General features: G+C 38.1%; 1 protein-coding gene across 1 annotated transcript in view; it reads right to left on the minus strand.

Annotated features, from left to right (window-relative positions):
• Window positions 1-359: 359 nt before the first annotated feature.
• The window catches only part of AGPAT5 (1-acylglycerol-3-phosphate O-acyltransferase 5), a 55,954-nt gene continuing 33,602 nt past the window's right edge, over window positions 360-22,711 (minus strand). Inside the window, exons 6-8 of the mRNA XM_050340725.1 lie at window positions 18,862-19,023; window positions 4,600-4,723; window positions 360-2,914 (exon numbers count right to left, since the gene is read on the minus strand). Coding sequence (XP_050196682.1) covers window positions 2,689-2,914; window positions 4,600-4,723; window positions 18,862-19,023 — 512 coding nt within the window. The 3' untranslated portion in view covers window positions 360-2,688. The remainder of the gene's footprint in view (window positions 2,915-4,599; window positions 4,724-18,861; window positions 19,024-22,711) is intronic.

Raw genomic sequence — 22,711 nt, forward strand, 5'->3', positions numbered from 1 at the left:
GTGTGCCAGGCCAAGGCCTGATGCCATCGAGGCCAATTCCTGGACAGACCTGTGGTCCTGCACACTAATGAACATTATTAAGCTTGTTAAGTTGGTGCAAGTGCTCATGGGTGAAAAGCTATTGCAGTTTGACCCACCTGGTGGTGTGTTGCATTGGAACAAGCACAAATCAATTCTAATGCATTTCTAGCTGCATGGGAAAAAAAAATCACAAAGTCGTTTTCTTTCAGATGACTGCTTCTCACACAAGTCTTTCCATCAAGGACTTAAAACCACACTTGTAGCCTTTGTGAAAGCAGTTCCTATTAACCACGCTACAAAATGAAGGTGCAGAAAAAACTGAACAAGTAGACAGGACAGAAAAGTTGAATGAGCATTGGCTCTTCTTATTTTAATGAAGAAATATTTCAAGTTAATATCAGTGCATATTTAGAAATAGCATGTGATACTCCCAATGCCAAATACATCAGCAAATTACAGTTTCAAAACTTTATAAATGAATGGCAAGAAGAAAAAAGATTAACAAAGAGAATAAGGTTCAAAATAAACATCCTGTTTGTTTGCTGCACTGTGTCAATTATATTCCTGGTACTTACACAGCAAGAGTGATCCAGTATTTCATGGTAATTAGGCTCTCCAAAATAGCAGTTATTTTCCTACAAATGAATTAAGCGGTTTGCATTTATTTTTGATGTATAATTAAAAGTTATTCTTAGCTGTTACAAAGAAATTTAGTCATGTCAGAGTAAAATTTCATTCCATGACTGAAAAAATCACACTAACATAGGAACACTGCCTTCTGGTTATACCCATTGGTAACAGTCAGCTGAGAATAGGAAGAACTACATGTAAGCACATTTGGCTGTTACATAAAATGGCTTTTTTTTTTCTTTTCTGTTTCACAGCCTCATAACAATACTGTTTTTCAACATTGTTCCCAGTCATTGTTTTTAAAATGGTTCATCAACATATCCTGAATCAATCACCGATATAAATAACTCCAGTGACAAAATCCATTATGAAAGGACACAGAACTTCAAACTGAAAGTTGTACTGAATGATTTTAAGGTGGAACTGTAATTACTCCATAAGGTTAAAATAAAAAAAAAAAAGAAAAACACACAGTAAAAGCCCTATCTTTAATTAACTGGCAATGATGGAATCTGAAAAACTGAGACATAATTTTAAGAGATGTTTAATTCACAACGGACTCTAAAGCAAGACAAATCATACTGAAGCTAGAGAGAGATGCACATTTAAAGCTTGTAAGTGTTATATAAAAATATTTCTTAGTTCTTTCATTTCGATACAAGGAGTCCAATTCCCTAATGGAAGAAGATAAAATACATCCTCTTTCCTACCCCACTGCTGTAAATATAGACTGTTCCCTGGATATCAGGAAATGGCTTTTCCCCAACAAAAATACCATCCTTGGGAATCACAGACTTTCTGATAGTCAGGGTTTGTTGATTTTGCTTTTTAAAGTATACTTTCAAGCAGGTGAAATACTGACAGGATATGCATTTTGTTCACTATTAGTCTACTGTGCAAATCATATACACTGACCCTGTAACTTCAATCCAACTGCAGTCTGCATCACCTAGAATGACTGTGAATCTTACTGTGATACTACAGCATGGAGACGACTGCCAGGTATGAAACACGAGGCTAAATCAGATTAGTGGGAAAGGCACATGCTTGGGATTTAGCAGGAACACCTGAAGGTTCCTTGTTACCATACCCTTACGCTCCTGAAGTTACGATGATTCTGTGCACTACCTAAACAACAAAGTTTGCTTCCAGAAAATTGTGAGGTAACAGGAAACTTCTGCTTATGGCACGTACACATGAAAGGTCTGTGAGTTCAGCTGAAACACTCGAGGTGGTAGGGATAACAGACACAAGGGAGGCTACAGAAACAAAAACTTAACGTTTTGTTATACTGTGTACATTCCTTTTATGCACAAACACGAGGTGCGCAAAATAAGCTGTTTGCTCAGTACAATTTAATGTTTTGCATATGTAAAATAATCACCTAATACCGCAATATAATCAAAAATCATGCACTAGATAAACAGAGCTGCTTCCCCATGAACAGTAGTTCTCAGGAACATTTTATTCTGCTTCAGGTAACATCTTGTGATTTGCCAGCTTACGCAGTCCCTTTTAAAGAACACAGTATTTAGCTAAAACTGAAGAGTAAAATTAAGAAAAAAAAAGAAAGAAGTTTTGATTTTATTTGTGATACAGCTGGGACAGATGCAACTGAGCTGCTGCAATGCACCAAAGAAGAACGAAAATTCAACATGAATATCAGAAGAATAAATATATACCCTAAATTAAGCTCTGTAAATACATTCACAGGTCCACTTAAGACACCCTTATGCGTAACTCATACTTCTTCAAATCTGCAGAGAGAGATGGATGTTAGTTCATGGGGAAAGCAATTTATCATATGACTCGGTTTATCTGTCATTATTCCAGCAAAAATCAGTAGCAAATCTGGAAATCTACATTACTTTTCCCCAGACCAACCACACAGAGGCTTAAGTCACAAAATCTGTTATTTCCAATATTTGACCAATAAGGCTTTATTTACACTTTTTTTTTTCTATAAAGTCAGGAAAAGGTTTGGTGCAATGTGCAAGAAAAGACTGCACATTTCACTGACTGGAGACTAACATCTGCTTATGGTTTAATGCTAACCCAGAGGCAGCCGATTAAAGTCCCATATATCCATGTTTTTACATAAAGTTTCCTTCCAGATTCTGTCATAAGCATACTAGCAGTCAGGCCACCTAAAAACAGCAAAGATGGCAAAGTTTTCTTGAGGCTTAGTTTGGAATGAACACTTTTTCCAGGGAACTTATTTCTTCTTTTAGAATCCTTCGCATCATAAAATTCTATTAGTAACCTAAAAGCAGAGAAAAAGAGATGGTTAAAGTCATACAGGAGTGCAAGGCATTTTAAGCAACTTACTTTCCTCCAGTAACTGCTTCTAATGACACATTATTTAACAAATGATCTCACCATACTTAGCAGCTCATCTGTAGCAAGTTGAAACAAGGAGCACACCTTATGAACATGCTGCATGTCAGAGTACTCAACCTGAACACTTGTAAGCAATATGGGTATATTTTTCTTGGGGACCAATTTTAATAGTGAACATAAAAATTGAAAAGAATCCTTTTCATTCAGCATTTAGCATAAAAGCCCATAGCACTGGGCAACACTGTAGGATAAAACAACACACAGATAATCACTGAACACCAAAGGAAGAAGGAAAAACCATCTTCATAAAATAAACTAATAAATAACAAGGGCTCACAGGACGCTAAATATATTGGAAGCTAAATGTGCAAGAGTAAGATGCTACACCACAGGTTTAGTAGTAACTTTTTTCCTCCTACTTTTAAAAATCTTTGATAAATGGATCTGGAAATTCTGGGGTTTTAACTATCTCTAAATTTGCCTGACAAGACTCCTTTGGTCCCAGGAAAGATGTTCCAGTGAACAACAGCCTACAATGAGACAGAGATAATCAGGGTTCAGTTTTGCTTGTCTTCACCAGACAACTAAAGGGATAGACACTGGACAGTCTTTTATTTTGTGTATCATCTCCTTGTCTATATTAATTAAATTCAGACTTTCTTCCTTTCAAAAGTGAAGAAAAGAAAAATTTTTTAGTGATCTTAAAATGTCTAAGACACTTTAGTAACAGTGTAACGCTTACAGATAGTCATGTTAACTTTTACATGAATTCAAAGTTCACAGAAGCAATAAATTAATTTTTTACTTCCATGGAGTGTGAGACTGGCAGAACAATTTTAAAACAGAACATAAGTGAAGAATCAGGGAAATTTCTGTCTCGCACAAAGTATTCAAGGATTTAGAAAGTAAATAGATGCAGCTCCTTAAGTTGGACTTAACGGCAAATAAAACCATCATCTCTCAAATAACGTTTAAATCCCACACTGAGGTACAAAGTCCTTCCAGAGAACAAGGTCCCCTAGGATCTGCTGCATATGCTCACTAGTGAGCTTATCTGGAGATGCTGGAGGGAGCCAAGCATCTTAGTTCTGCCACAATTAAAAAATGGACAAATAAAACTTCTACTTCACCTCTTTTCCCTAGTTAAGGTAGGGATTTTGGGGTTAATTGTGTTTTTATCCAGTCGCTGTCTGGATGAAAAACACATAAACAATTTTGGTGGAAGAGATTTGATCTACCCCTAACTCCAATTTAACACTGACTACAAGGACAGAATCACATTGCTTTTTGTGCCTGCCTACCACAGGCATCTTACATTCTTGGCTGCACAGGACTCTACTACAAGCAGATATGAGTCTTGCCTGGAACACAGACTCACACCTCTTCAATCTAAGGAAGGTCAAAACCCCAGGAATCCCAACCTCCCGAGCAAAAGGTTTAAGCACAAGGTTCTGATACATTTTATGCACAGGAATACCAATATCACCCTCTCTTCAGAAAGCCTGACAGCTGATTGTGCAGGTAACACAGAAATCATAGGTGTATCTGTTAATACAAAAGAACTAAGACAGATTGTTGAAACAGGAAGTTCTACGTATTTCTACTCACTTATCCTTTATTTCAAAACGTTCATGAAGCCACCTTCTCATATACATCTGCTCTTCTGGAATGTCCTTCAGTTCAATTCGGTCAATGAAAATATGAACTCTTGGGCATTCCTTACAAAGAAACTCTAAAAAGAGAGCAAAACAACAGAACTGAGTCACAAAAACACTGTAGGGCATTTATTTGTCTATAATACACCAAAAAATCAGTCTGTGCATGCCTTGGAAGCCTAACTTCAGTGCTCAAAACCTCCCTTCCTTAAGGTCAGATCCTGAGCATGTCATTGACCTTAGAAACCACCTGGCCCACACACTTCAAATAGTGGACCACGATCACATGCAACATGGAAGAATTGTCCTAAAATGCATCCTGCTAACTGTAAAACGCTGTGCTTGAAAACATAACACTCTACATCAGCAGAAATCTACTCATTCAGTAGTGTGGGATGCAGTAACTTTGATACTGTAGCTAACCATCCTGCAATTTTGTTAGTAGTCCTCTTTGCTTGTCCTTTTTAAAATCTAAATTTTGTTGCTCCTGGATTGGAATTACAGTGATTTCCCAAAGCACCTCCAGAAGAAAGTATGCTTCAGTTTAAGCAATAATCTATAATTACAAAGTATAAGAGGGCAAAAGACTCAGAACAAAAGGATGCTTTCCATTTTGTATCCCTTCATTTTTCTTCTGTCTTACAAACCTCAAAACAGCCCTACTGCAATTCCCCTCCTCCATTTTCTCAATTTGTCCCTAGAAAAATTTACCAAGTAAGCACTAATGAAAAACATAACCCCATTACTCAAATAGCCTTGTGGGATTTCTTACAACTAATAAGTGGCAAAAATACTGTGCATGACTATTGTGATATACTGCACATTGTAAAATACTGTGCTTATTGTAACGACTGTGAAATCCTGTGCAGTGTGTACTGGTAACCATCTGCATTTACCAGTAGCAAGGGGTGCTGCAGTAACCATGGCATCCCTGCACAGAGAGATGCATGGTGTGAGGATGGAACTCTTCCAAAATTTGGATAAGCTTCATATTTTGGAAAGGGACCAGAAGTGCTTTCCTACAATACAGACAAGCAACAAATGTAACACAGAGAGGGTGGTCCCTTTAGGTTGTTGACATTCTTGGACAGCAGTGCAGATGCACAGAACACTTTGACCCGTAACTGTTAGGGGTATCTTAAGGAAAGAATGTGCAAAATAATTGCTGCAGCATGTACCTCTTCATTGATGTCTGCCAAAGCAGATATCCCTGTATTTATTTTTCATCTTTACAGGATTACTGATTTGTAAGGACTTTGCTGTAAAAGCAGTCCTTATCATATACTAGAAATTGCCTTAAGGAATTTTAAAAGCCTGTTCATGCAAATGTGTGTGTGTGCTTGCAGAGGGGGAGGGAAGGAGAAGAGATGAAGAGATCACTGAAGTCTTACGACAGTTTGCTGCACAAACCCGTAGGGTGCTGTGTGTGGTTCTGTCCAGAGTTCATGCAAAGAGAGCCCTTCACCAAACTGCACTGTAACGTAAAGGGAGCAACACGACCCCACACCATCAGCTGGGGAGATGGCTGAGTGCTCCAACCAGGCACAAGTCCACCTCAGCCATGCAGCAGCAAACACAGCTGTCACCAAGAAGTTCCTGGTAGAACCTTCTCCTAGCTACAGCTATTAGATGACAGGCAAGTTAAGTACTTGGAGTCCGGAATGGCGGTACATGTAGACATTTTCTTCAGGTTTATGTGCAATGCTTTTACAACCACAGAGAAATCATTTTTCTTTTATCTAAAAGCAGGTTTTTCCTCTTACTTTAATGGGAAGAAAGGATTTTCCAGGCCTGTTTCTCCAAAGATACTATTCAGGCCACTACATGAAGGTCACTGACTATATGATCATCTAAAAGCATACTATTAATATTTTAAAATGACAGATGTATTATCCATGTCTTAAATGCTTATGATGTTCACTGATGTACAAATCCTCTTTTGAATGACATTATTATTACGTGGAACATTCTAACAACATCCAAAACTGTATCTAGAAAACAAATGCCTGGGAGCCAGTTGATACAGTCTTTTTTTGCACCAGACTCCTATAAAAAGCATCTATGGTATGCATGTTCCACTAGAGCTGAAGATCCAGCTTTAAAAGATATTTGAAACATTCTGTGCATCTTCTTGTGTATGTTTCTTTTGCTTCATAGCCCATAGGTTGCTCTGCATGGGAACAAACAAGTCTTTACTGATGTTAGTTATAACCTCAATTATAAATTATTATGGGAAATTATAAGCCAATCAAAATTCAAGACATAAGTATTTCAAAAGAAACACCTTACCCCTGCCCCAAGCTGAAATGTAGCCATTCTACAAATCTGCTCGGACAGCAAAAAACCTCCACGAATATCTGAGAGTTGCTGCTCGCTTTCTACCTTGTGTCCAAGTTCCAATGCAAGTCGATTCTTACCACTTCCCACTCTAGACTTCTTCAAACAGTCTAAATTGAGTCTTCATATGTGAAGATCCTACAACTTCGTCGTAATTTCCTACCTTTGTAAATCCCAATGCTTTCTTCCACAGCCTTACTCTCCCCTGCAGTTTGATCTCAGTACAACTTCATTGAAGACTATGGGATCTGCTACTGCAGGTGCTCCCCTGGAGAGGGTCGTGACTCCCACACATTGATTCAAGGCCCTTTTATCCAAAGTCTGGGCATCCAGGACATCTGCAGATAATACTGTAATGCGTGCAATCAAGCACATCAGGGAATCAGACTAGTCTTTAATTATCCAATTCACATCAGGGTTTAATGCAACTAATCCAACTTTTTTCCCCCAATCTACAACGTCACTGCAATCACATAAGAACACCAGTGAATAAGGACAATATATTGAGGTCAATTTTGAGAAGAAACAGCTGGATTTTATCACCACAACCTCTAAAGGTTAGTGGTGGTCCCATGACTCCTAATTTCACATTAGCTTAACTCCCCAAAGACTTATGCAATTAAGCTAAGAAACAAAATCTTATTGAAGCAATTTATTACATTCAAATTACATCTAACTTCAGGGACACTAGCTCTGAAGGCCAACATCTGACAGGCTTTTCAGATTCCTACACTTGCCAGGATTTGTTATAATTAACAGCAGGAACAAGCAAGCCTGAACTTTACTTCAAGAGACAAAACATAAGTGCAAACCATGCATTACAAGCAAACATTATGTTGGGGACAGCATTAGCCAACTGTGTACCAATTGGGTTAAATGAATGCTAACAGCTTGTGTGGGAGCCAAGTGGATTGACTTTCGTGTGGGAGATAATTTCCTAATAAAACTTTCTAGATGGCTAAATAACAGATACAAACACAGAATGTTTATAATGCTTCTAGTGGCCAACCACAGCAGAAGGAAGGAATTGCAAATAATAAGGTGGATTGAGCTTTTTTTTTTTTTTTTCTTCAACTGTGACACTGTGTCCTTCCTTCTGTGGACAGGTTTCACACTAACATAGGGCTGAAGGATTCAGTGCAGCATTAACGAATGAGGTGCAGCCTCCAAGAAAGGAATTGGATTCACAAGATTTTTAATTGCAAACCAGTGTTTGGAGCTTCCACAAAATTTTAACACTTCCCAACTCCTCACCTTCAAAAGCCAATTAACTCAGTTTGGAATTAGCAGCATTACCCAGGAAACTGAGGAAAAAGAGAAGCTCCAAAGCACAGGAAGGGACATACAAATGGCCTCAGACCACCTTCCCCTTAATACTACCACAGAGGTTCATTCCACCACTCCAAACTATTTGCCTTGCCCCTTAAGAAAGTTGTGACAGTGGCATTACACCTAAGCAGATACTCCAGTTTTCAATTACTAATGAGGTCTATTTTTATATGCACTTTAAATACGACGGCAAAAAAGTAGCTCAGGTTTCAACCTCCTACATCGGCTCTTCTACTGCAATGTAATTATTACCAAAGTCCTTCAAAATTAAGAAAGGACAAACTGAAGCCTGACATCATCATGTTCACTTGGAGAGTCTACAATTCTCTCCTGTTTTAACAGATTTCAGTAATGTTTGTGCTAAATTGATAGTGATAGCAAAGGAATCTGAAATCTGAATAATGTATATTTATTCCAACTAGCCTTTCAAATATTTAAAAGTATGTCTCTTCAGGAAGAGAACGTTGTGTGTTGTGGTGTGCATAGTTTTACAGGTAAACCCATGACAGCAAAGACATTCCTCTCTGAACTGTAGATGCTTTCTTCTCCACTTTTCAAATTTTCACTAGTCTGGACCTAAGTGTTTACCTATAAAAGCAGTTTGTAAAATATCTCCTCCTCAAAGAAAGAAATCCCATCTCTCCACTTCCATTTACTTTGTACACCGAATTAACAATCAAACAGAAAAACAAACACAAATTGAAGTGCTGCATTGTTTCTCAGCTTCTTGTGTTCCATCACCTCAACTTGAGCTGACAGGAAACTATTTAATGACTTGCTCTAACAAAATAAAGCAGTGGTACAGCAAAGTGGCACCAGACAGGAAAACAAACATCCAGGGCCAGCAAAGGTTGCTCAGAGTTAACCTGGACAGCAGTGGAGGAGCAGGAAGCACCAGTACCTGAGGTACTGCTGATGTAGGGAAGTGTGGAGGGGGTGTTGTGCAGGCTAGACTAAAGCTCACGGCCAGGAGGGAAGCCTGGGACCTGAGGAACAGCCCTTTCAGGAATATTGCCAATCCCCTGTGCAAGGCCTGCCATGCACACAGGGATCAGAGCCTCCACACATCCAAAAGGGACACGGCATAACGAGTAAGTGACTTAGAGGCTGGGGGATGTTCTGAGGTGAGAAATGGGATGCACCTGAATCATTATTAAGCTGCAAAAACTGAAGAAGTTAGAGACTGTCTGGACTGGCAGGTAGGGAAGGCTGAAGGTCAGGAAAAGCATCCTGTTCATATGGATGTAGCATGAGGTGGATGTGGATAAAATTCAATGTGAGGGCAAAACTCAGAAGTTTACCAACACAAGTGTAGGTCTGTACCAACACAAGATGCCTAAATATGAAGACAGAACAAGAATTACTGGGACCAAGAGATCACCTCTGTAAGGTAAGTACCCAGGGGCCTTGCAGGAGCATGCAATGTTACCGGGCTACCAGATTTCTAGGAATGACAGAAGAGGATTTACAAGTGAGGGAGTAGTACTGTGCATCAAAGATTATATAGGTTTCTATAATAAGAAGACAGAAGCACAATGAAATCCTTTTGCATGGAAATCCTGGGCTCTAATAAAATATATATGAGATAAATATATTAAATGACTTCCCAACAAGTTTAATAGTGAGCAGAAACTGTGAAGCCAAACTGAGATCTGCAAGTTTGGGACTGACAGCAGGCATGTGAGATTTCAGCTTCTCGAACTGCATCGATACTTCCTCAGAATGAGCAGGGAAAAAACCCAAAGTAAACCCAGTCCAAACCAAGCCACCAATCAGACAAAAACACCAGAGGGAAAAAAAAAAAAAAAAGATTGTTTCCTGGAACAACTAGTAACAAAACCCACAAGAAAAGATGCCACTCCTGGTGTGGTCTTGAGTGGTGCCCATTGTTAATAAGAAGTGCTCTGGAACCACAATACAGTTAATTTCAGTGTTGTAGAGAAAGAAATGCAGCACAGAAATGCAGAATTTTGGGGGATTGCCCTCTTCTCCCAGGCAACTAGCAATAGGACAAGGGGAAATGGCCTAAACTTGCACCAGGGGAGGTTCAGGTTGGATATAAGGACAAACTTCTTCACCAAAAGAGTTGTTAAGCATTGGAAGAGGCTTGCCCAGGGAGCGGTAAAGTCACTATCCTTGGAAATGTTAAAAAAAGAATAGACTTTGTGATATGGTTTAGTGGCAGTGGTATTTGGTCAAAGGCTGGACTTTATGATTCTGTGAATTAAAAGAATTATGTAATGGGAGGAAAGGCAAAGCATCAAAATACCCTAAAAGAAACCATCCAAAAGAAGGCAACCTAGAGGCTGGTAAAAAAACCCCAAACACTAAATACCAAACCCCAGAAAAACATGCAATAAAAACCCATGTAAAAGGCGTACAACACTGCAAAAGGAAAAGTTTGTGTGGGTCTGAAAAACAGACCTGTATGGCTTAATGTGAAAATTAAGGAGGCTATTACTATACTCCTACCTTATTTTCCTCTTTGAGGAATGGAAAGCTTGTCCAAATAAGGAAAAGCCAAGAAACTGCTCATGCCAAATGTAAGAATAAACTTAGAAGGACCAAAAAGAAACTTGAAAAATGGGGAAGGTCCTCTATTTTAACTTTTTAAAATGTATTAAAAGTAGTAAACCAGCTAGGTCACTGGTGGGACTGCTGGATGACAAAGGTGTGAAGAGTAGCACTCAGGGTAAAGCACAGGCCCTTAAAAGAGAAGCTCAGGTATTTGCTTGCAATATTTTTTCTTGCTGAAACGGGTTGATCCCTGTACCCATTGCATTCTTTGTACCAGATCACTCAAAGGAACTAGATCAATAAGTAAACAGACAGAAAGTATTAGACTAAATAAATAAGTTTGATGTCAGGAAGTCACCAAGACCAGACAGCATTCATCCAAAAGCTGTCAAATGTGGACTTTGAAAACAAAGATGTGTAACCTATCATCACAAACAACCATTGTGCCAGAAAAACGGGGAGTTTCCCTTCTATAAATGAGGGCTTTAGAGATGATGCTGGGAAATACAAACCGAAGAGTCTTACATCCCTGGGTAAGATAGCAGGGTCTATAAAAAGATCACTAAGTACAGAGATAACCACAGTCTGTTGAAAAAAAATTGGTTTGGATTCTGTAAAGGGAAATCCTGCCTCACCAATTTGCTGGATTCCTACAACAGTGTCAAGGAGCAGGCAGATAAAGGGGATTCACTGGACGTGATATATTTGAATTTTCATAAAGCCTCTGACAGGGTTCCACACTGAAGGCTATTAAAGAAATTAAGCTGCCACAGGATTAGAGGAAATGATGTTTTATAGACCAAAAGCTGCTTAAGGGAGAGGAAGCAAATGGAAGGACTTAAGGATGGAAAAGATTCAGCAACTGGGGTCCTCCAGGGATCAATGCTAGGACTGGTTTCACTCTGTGTCGTCACTGATGAGTTGAAGAAGGGAGCAAACAGTAAACTCTCCAGTTTTCCACATTTCTTTCAGAAGACCCTAAGCTCTTACGGGTAGTCAAATGCTGGCTGAACTCCAAAAGGACCTCAAAGCTGAACAAACATGGTGAAAATGGGGTAGCCATGCTTCAGTGTAAACAAACAAGGGGAAAAAAAAAATCCCTGAAACTCTGATTACATGATGCTTGACTTGGAATTGGTGGTTACAATTTGGGAGTTGCTGACCCTTCCCTGAAGCCATCCTCTCAGTTGTGCAGCAGCAGTCTCAAATCCCCCAAATATTGGGCAGCACCAGGAAGGACACTGAGAACAAGGCAAAGAGAGTCACTCTGCAGACACAGAAAAAGATTATGAATCCATATTTTAAATATTGTGTGCAGTTCTGATCTCTGTAGCTAAAGGAAGATGTAGCAGACTCAGAGAAGGCCACAGAAAAGACCAACTAAAACATTTAAGGAGAAAAAGCCCTGCATAACACACAAATAGACACTAAAAAGGTTGATTTTTGGTTTGGACAAGGGAAGCAAAAGGAAGGTTATGACAGCTCAAAAAAAATAATATATACATATAAATTCCAAAGATAGCAGTTAAGAAGTATAGCTCCACAAATCCTGCAAATTTAAGGCTAAATGATCACTTGTCTGTACCTTCCTGAATATGCCCAGATCTAAAGAATCTTTTAAAATTATTATTAGAACATGGTACATATATTTTTATAATATACATATATTTTTATACAGTTTTCTATACACTGGAGAGCAGCAGTGTCAATTTAAGCTGTCTCGCTGATCCAAAATAGTATTTGATGAAGACCCACACTACTTGCCCACTGTAGTTCACTGAAACAATCTTTAAGTGGCTTTAATCTGTTATTTTAACAGATGCACTCTGGCCTTTGTACTGCTCTATAACAATATGTGAATATTGTATGTTGGCCAAGTTAGCAGGAGGTTTCCCACAAAAACTGTTTGGATCAACAGGCTGCCAAGAACAGAACCTGGATCAGGTTAGGTCTGTGGATTACATCTAAAGGATATTCCACCACTGGTAACTGAAAATGAGCAAATTTAGGAGATACCTGTGTCTTCTTTAGAACTCCTTTAAAGTTTCAGAAGTGGGGAAAAAAAAAAGTTGAACTATGCAGTTAAAAAAAAAAAGCCAAGCAAAGATACGAGAGGTGGACCAGTTCAAAACAATGTTCTCTCTAGCAAAAAAACAGGATCTGTTAGGAACTACGCCAGTACTGCTGTATTGATGTTTTTGCCTTTCTTTCAGACAGTGTGTTTTGATAAACAGAGAACAGTACCACAAACAGAAGAAAAGGACTGTGATACACAAAAAAGAAAAAATAAACACAGGCTCTCAAAGCAGCAACATATTTTTGGCCAAACCTGACAGTGTGAAGAAATTAAAGTTGTTTTTGTTATACTCAGAGTTCAGATACACTTTTGCATAAAGATCAGGAGTTCCTTGAGCTGTTGTAAATAAACGCTGCCTGGGGAGTGGAATGCCTCCTCTCACATGTGCATGAGGTCCAGGGTGCAGGGAAACTTTATGAATCTCCAGTGTAAATACTTTCAAGAGCCACTTTGTGTAGCAGAGGTTTTCTGATGACTGTGTGCTTTCAGATCACAAATTCCCAAAGGGAAGCTACAGATGCCTACCTTCAGTAGGAGCTGCTTGGGAATAACTGAGATACACAAGTCCTGGTCTACAATCAGAGGAACACACACTTGGGGTTTGGAAGGATGTTGCAAGGGGTTATTACCCACACCAAGGGTATGTTATTAACACAGTGCAGCACCCAGAGGTATTTGTGATTTGGGAAAAGGAAGAATCGTTTAGGCTTGCCCTAATCTTGCATTCCTCCTTAGACATCTGAGTTTGGCTGTTGGTAGAGAAAAGAAACTGGGCTACAGGAACTCCGAATACAGTCATCTTTGTGTCCTTGTTTTGAGATGGGTAAAGAAACAAAGGTGCTACTCATGCTCAGATTGACTTTCATTTTCTCTGATTCTGGAGTCCTGTGAAGAACTACAGCAAGGCTTAAAAACATTCTCATAAACTGATGCTGCTCTTCAGCAAAACGTTGTTGGTTTTGAACAGAAGTGCAGTGATTAACTCTTACAGTGAGAAAATACTTTGCATTTACCCAGACTGTCCTTATCTGCAGAATACTGACGCATACGCCCACATCTGTATTGAAAGTGCCATTTCAAGTAAGTCACCCACAAATTACCAGGTAGGTTTTCATCTTACTCAAACTACATCTAATAGGGAATTACAAGGGGTCTAAAATGACATATCTAATCCTAGATGACAAGTAAAAATGCTTTCAGTTAAAACTGAATGACCGTTCACTTTGTGGTATCTGGTGAAATCATGTTATTAAAAAACTTTTATTTTAATATTTTGCACAAAATAAACCCAGGGTTTTTCCTCTAAAGGAAAAAAGTATGATAGAGTATCAAGAATTGTTTGGGTTGGAAGGGACCTCTGGGGACCATCTAGCCCAACCCCCACAGAACTATGCTGCCAACTAGTGTTGTTACTAAAATCTCTCCAAAAACATCAATGAAAATTTTACATTTTGAAATATGAAAGGTAGTTATTACTTAAATTCTGCTTGAACAGATGCAGAATGACAAGTTCTTGATGTGAGATTTGCTGTACATACTAAAAAGCCATTGTACACTTGATACAAATTTCACAGGAACTGATGTCCAGCCTCATCCTTTCTTTGGTTACTCTAAAATAAATGACATTTACTTTTCAATATTCTTTCATGCAGTAAGAACATGACAGCTAGCAGAGATCTGAACAGATTATTAGCCATTTCATCACTATAAAACTTACTTCAGACTGTTTTACATTCCTCTTACTGTTTAGGAGCTAAATAGTTTAGCTTTTTAATTCTTTCAACACATCTATAAGCAAATGCTTGTTATCATTCTTTGAATCTTGAAAGACAATGGATGTGATCAAATCTGGGCCACAGTCCAGACAAAAACTGTTTTCTATTCCCCCAGTTGTTTTCTGTTCTCTTGTACTTCACTGTCTAACTGGATCCTAACGAAAGTGCAAGTTTTGGAAAAGTGTTTTTTCCCCTAGGGAAGTTAGGCCAGTCTGACCTCCTCAAATTATACTGATCCAAGTGATGTACAGATTTTCAGAAATGCACACATACAAATGCTTTCAAAGTGTTTGTTCAGGGACTGATATACTGCAGAGTCAATAATTCTCAGGAATTCTTCTGACTTCTTTAAGATAGAGTCTATATGTACTTGCTATTTTTATTCAGTGTTTATCATTGTCACATGCTGCTATTTCACACACTCTTTCATCTACAATGGCCAGATAAATACCATCTGGTTATGCTAAAGCCTTCAGGCAGAATAATAAAGATGTAGATGTGTATATAATGCTCTTTCAGGTACAAGAATGATAACAGTTCCCATGTCCCACAAGATCTGCCCCTTAACACCAGACAAAGCTGGATGTGAACTCTTAGGACATTTATTCAGCAGGGGGAAAACTAGGACCTCATTCTTTCTTCCCAAACTAATTCCTACTTTTAACTTGATGACAGTGTAGTAAAAGAGTATCAATAAATTCAGTGCAAGAGTTTCCCCTCCTCCTTTTTCCCTTCTAAATAGTTCTTAGAGAATTCAGTACCTGCGATGCACTTCACCTGTGCCTCAGTGCCAATATGATCATTTGCATCTTATTCTAATGACCACAATAAATACTGTCTAGCAGCATGGTCCTCCCCAAGCAGGACCATGACATTATGTCATTAATGATCTGGACAAGCCATCTTCAGTAGTGAGAGGGGAGAAATCTGTGGGAAGTCACTATTCTTTGGAAAGGCTGCCAGGTGCTGGAAAACTTCCACTAGAAATGTACCAAGATCCAAACTTGTTGTAATGAAAGGGAATCAATAATGAAAAAATGGTAGGAAAAAAATTGCATCCATTGGTCATAACTGGATGTGAAGCAACAGCAGAAAGCAACATCCCTGTCTAAAGCTAAACTAATCTTAGTCCCTGTCTAAGACCAAACAAGTTTGATCTCTTCTAAAACAAACAACTTGCAGCTGGAAAATGCTAACAAAACATTAAAATGCATAAATAGTGGCAAAAAGTTCAACACATTTGAAAGGATATGCTATCATAATCTGCCTATTCTAAAATGGCAGCATGTTATCAGGTATGTCTGTTATTCACTGTTGTTCTGATGGTGAATGCCTATTTTCCAGTTGCTAGTATACTATGCTTTGTTTTAATCTTGTTGAGCAAGTCAACATCATGATATTTAAGCTTGCTGGCCTAAAAAAAAAAAAAATCCAATCTTGTTGAGAAAGACTGTTTAAACTAGAGCTGCATATTCCAAAATTCAAAATGCAATTCACTTTTTCTTCAGAATTTTTTTCCCATTTACAGTTTGCTAACACAAGCTATCAGACAAAGCATGATAGTACTCCCCACAGTTCCTAAAATGTTCCTTTTAACCTGCTCTGTTTACTGCTGAAGACAGCAGACAAGAGCTGACCACGTCCTAGGTAAGTATGGGTTTTTCCAGAAGTGGCACAGGTCCTTCTAAGGAATTGAGATTTATAGAACTGAAAGTAAAATGTATTTCAAGAAACACACTATATCTGTGTGGAATTCAGATTTCATTCACATGGGAAATGGCATAGTATGGGAAATGAAGTCCTCAAGTAAAGTTGTGTTCATCAGAAGTTTGTTTTCCATGTAATAAATTTCAATCAGAGTTGCTAGATTCAAAAAGACATGTCAACCTTATCTTTTAAAAATTACCAGGATTGCATTGCCATTTTATTCCGATGAGAATGAATAACAAAATTCTCAACCAGCATGAACACAATTATGAAATATTCTTATGAAATAATATGTCCTTTTCATGTGTGCATAATACATTTTAGTACTGTAAAAAAGCAATGCTAAAAAATGTCAAATGCATAAGTATGCCTAATTCAATTCTTGTTATATTTCTGAACAGACCAGTTGTTGGACTTCTGGATAACAAATGGTGAAACGATCTTGATCTCTTAGAACAAAAATTGTTTTTCTCCCACTTTGTGTCTGGAGGGCCTAAAAGAATGACAACTATGTTCCACATTGTAATCTATAAAGTGTTCTTAATCTACATAATTTATATTATATGGAATACATATGACTGCCACAATCACATGGAATGCCCTGGATAGATACATCATTTATCTGCTCTGTAATGGGTAACAACTGGTTGGCTGCACTTCATTCTGTATTACTGCCTTGTTTTTAGCCAAGCCTGAGACAGTAATTACCCCAGCCCTAACAGCAAGCCTGGCTGAAAGATACGCCTGGACTGCCTGCCATGGAGGCTCCAAAAGGCTGGATGTGGAGTAGCCACCCCAAACCGTCTGATTAGTGCTTGACTCCAGACTAAAGAAACAGCCAATAGGGAATTTCAGTTTGTTGGTTCCCTTTCCATAATTATATCATGCTTCATGCAAACTGGAAGATTCAATAGGTGAAGAGGTCCTATAAGGAATTTGAACATTTGCCATCTTATCATTAGGTAATGACATTTTAATAGTTTTATTAACCATCATTCAGTGAGAAGTTCAGTATAAGAATGATTGAAACTGCATAATAATTAAGTCATGAAACAAGATATGCTGCAGGGAAGGAGAAACAATCCTATTTGTTTTGAAGGGGGCCTTAAAAAGAGCTGGGTGATAGGACAAGAGGAAGACTGCCCAGTCTTCAAAGGGTACTGTAAAAGGGTCATAAGGCATTTTTAAAAAAACTTAAAAACTTTAAATAATTGAAATCACTTTTGATATTTAGCCATAAGAAGTGCCCATTAGGAACAAAATGTACATAAAGTAAAACCATCCTAAGACCTTACAGTACAAGTGCTAACAATATACAGTGTTAACAGTTTTGTTGCTCACCTATCCAAAAGACTACTAAACAAGGTGAAAATGTAAAAATAGACAATTTCAGAATTTCTAATCACATAGCACCTGGAAGCAGTTATGTGACTCAAGGAGTTACACCTGCTAATTAAGTGACATGGAAACAGCCACACTACAAACTATTTTTAGCAGCAGAAGGAACAAGTCCCAGTCACACTGGGTGAGCCAAGAGGTAGGGAGTTAGCTAAGAAATACCCTGCAGGTCCCTCAGTCAACACTGATCCCTCGCTCAAAATTCTGAACAGCTCTGTGGAACTACGGTGGCTTCTTCCCTGGTCCCACCCCCCGCCACTTGGTATCAGTAGTGCAAGACTCAGAAGTTCCACTTTGAGACAACTAGCAACAGAAAGTCAGGCACAGAAATGGCTGAGTAACACATCAACCACAAATAGAAAGAATGATCATGTCTGGCCCTCCAGCAGAGTGCAGGTAAATGAATTACGTAGGGAAAAAAAAAGTTATCCACCAAGCATAATAAACAGCAAACCCTGAAGTGCTCTGTCCCAGAGTTTTCCCTTACAACAACCCCAGCACTTGTTTTCTGGTTAGATTACTCAAGGAACATAAAACTAATTTACCTGATTCTCTTGCGGTGCTGTAGGTGGTTTTAAATACTACAGCAAGTTAAGCCTGTTTCCATACAATGCTATTACCTGTTTGTAAGGTCACTGGGTATGTGTAGCAAATTGAAAAACTGCCAATAAAATACTACTACTACACATTTTCCTTTAAAAATACACATTGTAGCAATTTGATGTACATATGTACCTGTACACATACACAGCACAGCAAAGGGAATTGAGGATAATGCCAAATCCCAGTGCTAGAAGAAACATGAAGGTAAATGGCACCTGCTGCCCATGGCTCCAAGTTCACTTTGACTTCAAAAAGCACTTCAGAATTGGGATAGGGAAGGGAAGGAGAGGGCAGGAATGTCACAGGTAACTATGGTAAAGCCTAGAAGAATGATGCCTACTAAATGATGGTAAGATGGCTGAAGCACTGTGGAGATTACCTTCAGAGCATTACAAAGCACCTGAGGTTGGTTCTGTATATGAACAGTTCTGTATATGGCTGTAGCCTGTCTAATAGACATCAATCAACTCACCTGTCATAGATGGTGCCAGCTTCCTTTGCCCTTTGTGGTCTACAGTACCTTCATAAGCTACAGTCACATCATACACTGCATCCAGATAGTCTTTCATTGTGTCAACAGCTACATGAGTTGCCTTCACACGTGGTGTCAGCACATGCTTTAATATAGCAAGTCCTAGAGGGGAAAAAAATTAAAAATTACAGTATTTGAAAGGAAAGTGGACTACATTCACAAAATGAACATCATGCCAAGGAACTGCAGGTATCTCCACTCAAAATCACAAAAGGTTCAATCTCAATTCTCAGTTGAGAGAAGGTGCATGTGTACACACCGTGTATGCTCTACTGAACACCTTCTGAAGATGAAACAGAAATCCCAAAGGATATTAAGGAGAGGAAGGCTGCTCAACAAAAGAGCTCTTCTCACAGCTCCTGGTCTAGAAGCAGCAATGGTTTAAATGTGGCTCATGAGTGACAAACCAGCACTTCTCTTTACTGTTTATGTGTGTCCAACTGAGGTTAAAAAAAGAGCAAATTATCTGAGAAATACTTAACACACAGGCATCACCTCCTGAAATTCTGTATCAGAAACAGATTTGGCAAGTGAGGCATAAGCACAGAGAATTTTAAGCACGCCTAATGCTCATCCAGCATTTTACTTCCCAAGGACAAATCAATTTAGTAAACATATTGAATCCTAATCTACTCTCCATCCCAGCAGAAAACTTAGCAGGAAGGGGGAGAAATACAGCACTAAGAATCAAAACCAAGGAGGAAATCTTCTGTGCTTTCCTGTGAACAACCCATTACAACTGACTTGGCTAGTAACAAATTCACAGTGAGAAAAATCAACTGTTGTCTTTAACTTCTCCAGGCCATAACATATAGATTGGTATGACAAGGACTCAAGAGCATCAGGTTTAACATCACTCTGCAAGTCTTAACAGCAGTATTTCATATCCATTTTTGCTCCAGTTGACCACTTCCACCAGAGCACGCTTTAGAACATAAAAATACACTGAGCTCAAACGTATAGAATTGATTCTGTTTCCAGAATTTTAATATACAATAACTTTCAAAATTAAAACAAGCAAACCAACAAAACCAAGCCCAAAACCTTTTCATGGCCTGAACACAGCTCTTCTATGCTTACTTGAAAGGGTTTCTAGAAATAAAATTAAAAGAAATCACACTGTGCAAAAATTTTCACTATTTTGCTATAGGATATCTATCTTTCCAACAGAGAAGACAGAGAAGTACTCTGGTTTTTCCCTTTCTAGCCTATTTTTCATTGGTTTACTCTTCAGTTAATTTTTAAAGAACCATCCACTGGTGCTATTGTTCCTGAAAGATGATGTGGAAATTTTTCTAAACAAAAGCAATGTGATCTTTCTGCTTGCAAAATCAATTCAAAGGATTACATATTATGTCCTGATTTTGTACTGAAGTCCCTTGCTGGGCAAAGCATATTTTGATCTAAAATTATGAAAATATCTACTGATCACTGTAAGATAATGAAAGTTTCTAACCTGTTCTAACATTCTTAAGAGTTGAAAATTTCAGTATAAATCATTATCTTGATTTCTTAATATTTGTTAAGAATCTGCTTGACTGAACAGAGAGATAAAAGGGTATTTACTAGCACTCCTTCTGAAGTCATTGTTCTATGCTTTACCGGCAATAGCGATAACTGTCTATGCAAAATGTTATATGGATCATGTAAATATTTTGAAGCATAACACGGTGGTAGTGTTTTCTTAGCTTGTGAACTGTTACATCAAACATCTAATTATGTTATGTTTCAAAATGTTTACTCTGTAAATGAAGCACTGAATATTCTAGTGTACTGTCAGCAACTCTATTAGTGTTGACATTACATTCAACACAACTCTTGTTGGGCCAAATTCCCAAACATATTCTAAAAAACACCATCATTCCTTTCCTGCCCAACTCATCTTTCCCTTAACCAAAGTATTACTGTAAGGAAGAAAAAGGGAAAACATGCTTCAGTGAGAACTGAGTCCTCTAGGCAAATTATTAATTTAGGTATCTGCGAAATATTCACTGCTGAGTTTTTTTTAATTCATGACCAATTATGGTGATGAAGATGGTCAGTGACAATCTGTGAAGTGCAACTGTAGAATAAGCCACTCTTATTCCACATGCTGTCAGTGAACTCTTGAGAATTTAAGTACAAAATGAGTATGTATCTAAATAAAATCAATAAAGTCCATAATTCATTATTCAGAAATACTGACAAACTTGCAACAAGTTCAGCACATCTTTTTAAAGAATCTGTTTTATAAAAACATTACCACCCATTCTTGCAATTACTTGACGATCTTTGCTAAAATCAACATAACAGAATTTAAATCCAAGTAGTTACAGTATAGTTACCTTGGCAAGCTGCCTGCATCCAATTCACACAACACACTGTGCTTAAACTGTTTCTAATGTTGTGCAATATTAAGTTAGAACCTCCGTCACAGTATTTGAGGTCATGATATTCTACTTTAAATGCCAAAGAAAATGAACTGGATATCACTAATAATGTAATACTCTACCTTAAAATGCTCTAGCTTTGCTCTTTCTAACTCTCGACTGATAAGCAGACACACACAAAAAAAAGCAAAAACTTGAAGAAATATGGTAAGCAATGATACTTCAAATGTCATACATTTACTTCACTATAGTAAGATGCAGAATTACCTCAGAAAGTCTGCAAGAAATCTGAATGAAATAAAATAATTACTTTGGCAAATATGAAAGCCCAAATAATTAACATCTACAGAACTGAATTTTACATCTAAACAAAAAAACCTAAAAAGCCACCAAACAAAACATTATTTATCTAACCTCTCAGGGTGAAGTTACATATCATAGCAGCTAAGTACAACTCTACGGAGAAGACTGCTCTTCCTCTTCCCTTCATCCACGTCAAAACCTCACAGAGCAGTTCAGTACAGGCAGGCCATCTACATTTTCAGTCTTGGACTTCATCAGTCATATTTGTACCCCTGATGTGCACACACCACATTTTTAAATGAAAACAGCAAAACCCCCGGCTCTAAATTAAGAATACCCTATGCATTACATTAGCATGACCACATTTCATCAACAAAAGTTATGTGCTCACTGGAAGTGGATGTCAGAATTAGTCCAAGGGTTTTTTTCCTCCTTATAAAACCACATACTTGAAAATAATACAAAAACTGGAACCAGGGTGAAAAGCTTTAAAAATTGAAAACTGATTTCAATACCAATTAGATCTGTCCTTTTTCATGTGAATGTGTATGAAGTGATGATATTAGACTGAAAGCTTTGCAGTTATGCGGGCTGTCCCAAGTACTCACCCAACTCTAAGTTCCCACCAACTTTCTGGAACACCTCCAGTGATTGAAGTTTTACTTATTGAAACCAGAGTTAGACTTATAAAATAACATATGGTGGGAGAGCTCATCCATTTGTATTCCATTGACTTACATAAACAGGACTCAGCTGATGGCAGTATTAAAAAACTGCATGCTCCTGGGAAAAGTATTTTTCTTTTACCATGAAATAAAGTACAGGAAAGGCAAGCCATCTCCTTGGGAAGAGTACAACCATCCTACAGCAAGACATGGGAGACACCACACCTTGGTACACTTTCTTCTGTCATGGGTATCTAGAGAAATACAGTGTAGCTTCTTGTTTTTCTAAACTTAATTTTTAAGGATGACTCTTAATAACAGAAACCCTTTCTTTAACCTAACGGTTGGTGTCTCAAATGCTACTCAAGGTCCATACACCACTCTTTTTAAAAATTATATTCTCTTTTCTGTATCTCAATGTGCACTTTTAGATTAAGCCTGCTTACATGGAAG

This window comes from Myiozetetes cayanensis, unplaced genomic scaffold, assembly GCF_022539395.1.
Source record: "Myiozetetes cayanensis isolate MyiCay16 unplaced genomic scaffold, myiCay2020 scf97, whole genome shotgun sequence".
NCBI classification, from domain to species: domain Eukaryota; kingdom Metazoa; phylum Chordata; class Aves; order Passeriformes; family Tyrannidae; genus Myiozetetes; species Myiozetetes cayanensis.